Source organism: Salmo salar, chromosome 11 (genome assembly GCF_965601325.2).
Source record: "Salmo salar chromosome 11, fSalSal1, whole genome shotgun sequence".
Lineage (NCBI taxonomy): Eukaryota > Metazoa > Chordata > Actinopteri > Salmoniformes > Salmonidae > Salmo > Salmo salar.
This window is the reverse complement of record NC_138301.1, coordinates 117,285,513-117,288,012: the sequence shown is the minus strand read 5'-3', so window position 1 is coordinate 117,288,012 and position 2,500 is coordinate 117,285,513. Positions and strand designations below refer to the sequence as shown.

At 47.3% G+C, this 2,500-nt stretch overlaps 1 protein-coding gene across 1 annotated transcript in view; it reads right to left on the bottom strand.

The window, feature by feature from the left end:
- nbeaa (neurobeachin a) overlaps positions 1-2,500 on the bottom strand; it is a 327,572-nt gene that overhangs the window by 151,587 nt on the left and 173,485 nt on the right. The window contains 2 exon segments of the mRNA XM_082958305.1: positions 11-151; positions 284-340. Coding sequence (XP_082814431.1) covers positions 11-151; positions 284-340 — 198 coding nt within the window.

Below are 2,500 nucleotides of genomic sequence, written 5' to 3'. Positions count from 1 at the left end.
CCCCACTGACCTGCAGCATGAGTGCGTGTGGTGAGTGAACGAAGATGGATGCGTTCTCTCTGGGTGATGACTCCAGACAGAGCTGGGCGTCGGTGGCCTTGGCGTTGTAGGTGAAAGAGATGGAGCTGGCCTGCTTACCATCGTACAGGACCTGCAGTACATCACATTACACATTTCAGTCATTTAACAGACGCTCTTATCCAGAGACACTTATTGATCTTATGATAGCTAGGTAAGACAACCACATACCGTATGTAAAACTGTTCCTCAATAACCTGCCTACCTGTTTATGGTGCTCCGCCAGGTGGATATCACTCTCCGACTTAAACTTAAAGGTGCTCTACAGGGGGGAGGGGAGAGAGGAAGGAGGGTGGGGGGAAAGGTGAGGGAGAGGGAGAGCAGAGAGAGGGGGAGGAAAGGGAGAGAGGAGTGAGAGGAAGAAGGGGAAGGGAGATAGAGAGGGAGGAAGTTGAGGGAGGGAGATGGGGTGGGGAAGGAGGGAGGGAGGGAGAGAGAGAGAGATGGAAGAGAGGAGTGACAGGGCGAGGGAAGGAGGGAGAGAGGGAGGACGTAGAGGGAGGGAGGGAGGGAGGGAGGGAGGGAGGGAGGGAGGGAGGGAGGGAGGGAGGGAGGGAGGGAGGGAGGGAGGGAGGGAGGGAGGGAGGGAGGGAGGGAGGAGTGACAGGGAGAGGGAAGGAGGGAGAGAGGGAGGACGTTGAGGGAGGGAGGGAGGGAGGTGGAAGAGAGGAGTGACAGGGAGAGGGAAGGAGAGAGAGAGGGAGGACGTTGAGGGAGGGAGGGGAGGGAGATGGGGTGGGGAGGGAGGGAGGGAGGGAGAGGGAAGGAGAGAGAGAGGGAGGTGAGGGAGAGGGAAGGAGAGAGAGGGAGGTGAGGGAGAGGGAGGGGAAAGGGGGAGGAAGGGAGAGAGAGGGAGGTGAGGGAGAGGGAGGGGAAAGGGGGAGGAAGGGAGAGAGAGGGAGGTGAGGGAGAGGGAGGGGAAAGGGGGAGGTGAGGGAGAGGGAGGGGAAAGGGGGAGGAAGGGAGAGAGAGGGAGGTGAGGGAGAGGGAGGGGAAAGGGGGAGGTGAGGGAGAGGGAGGGGAAAGGGGGAGGAAGGGAGAGAGAGGGAGGTGAGGGAGAGGGAGGGGAAAGGGGGAGGAAGGGAGAGAGAGGGAGGTGAGGGAGAGGGAGGGAGGGGAAAGGGGGAGGAAGGGAGAGAGAGAGTTGAGTCAAGGTTGTATAACTAAGACATTCTAAGCTTCAAGGCAGCAGCTCTCTGACAACATCAATACAAACAGAAAACACAAGTCACGTTAGAATTCATCACAAAAACAGAGAAGGGCAGGGACAGAAAGACAGTGAAATAGAATGGAGTGTGTGTGTGTGTGTGTGTGTGTGTGTGTGTGTGTGTGTGTGTGTGTGTGTGTGTGTGTGTGTGTGTGTGTGTGTGTGTGTGTGTGTGTGTGTGTGTGTGTGTGTGTGTGTGTGTCTGTGTGCGTGTGTGCGTGCGTGCGTGTGTGCCTGTGTGTCTGTGTGCGTGCGTGTCTGTGTGCGTGCGTGCGTGTGTCCGTGCGTGTGTGCGTGCGTGTGTGTGTGTGTGCGTGCGTGTGCGTGTGTGCGTGCGTGTGTGTGCGTGCGTGAGTGTTCGGCTGCGCGCCAAATTCACCCAGCATGGCAAAGTCATCTAACAACGGCAGGACAAAAGAGAATGAACAGCACATATTATTAAATCAGAGCAGATACAGGAAGAAGAGATGACATCTCCATGACATTAACCTCTATAAATAAAGGTTAAAGACATGACATCTCTTTAAATTAGAAACCATCGGAGTGCTCTTGGCTCTACCTGGTTAAACTATTACTGTATATTACCATAGAAGATGTTAAGTATTGGACAGGTCTGACCGATTACAGTCAACATTATCATAGGAGGATAATGACTTCAAAAAGGAATGATTACCTGCCATTATCATTTCAATGTAGAATATACTATAATATATTATCATATGAATGTCAGTATTACTGTAATATATTATCATATGAATGTCAGTATTACTGTAATATATTATCATATGAATGTCAGTATTACTGTAATATATTATCATATGAATGTCAGTATTACTGTAATATATTATCATATGAATGTAATTATAATATATTATCATTTAAATATAAGTATTATTGTAATATGTCATCATATGAATGTCAGTATTACTGTAATATGTCATCATATGAATGTCAGTATTACTGTAATATATTATCATATGAATGTCAGTATTACTGTAATATATTATCATATGAATGTAATTATAATATATTATCATTTAAATATAAGTATTATTGTAATATGTCATCATATGAATGTCAGTATTGCTGTAATATGTCATCATATGAATGTCAGTATTACTGTAATATATTATCATATGAATGTCAGTATTACTGTAATATGTTATCATATGAATATAATTATAATACATTATCATTTAAATATAAGTATTATTG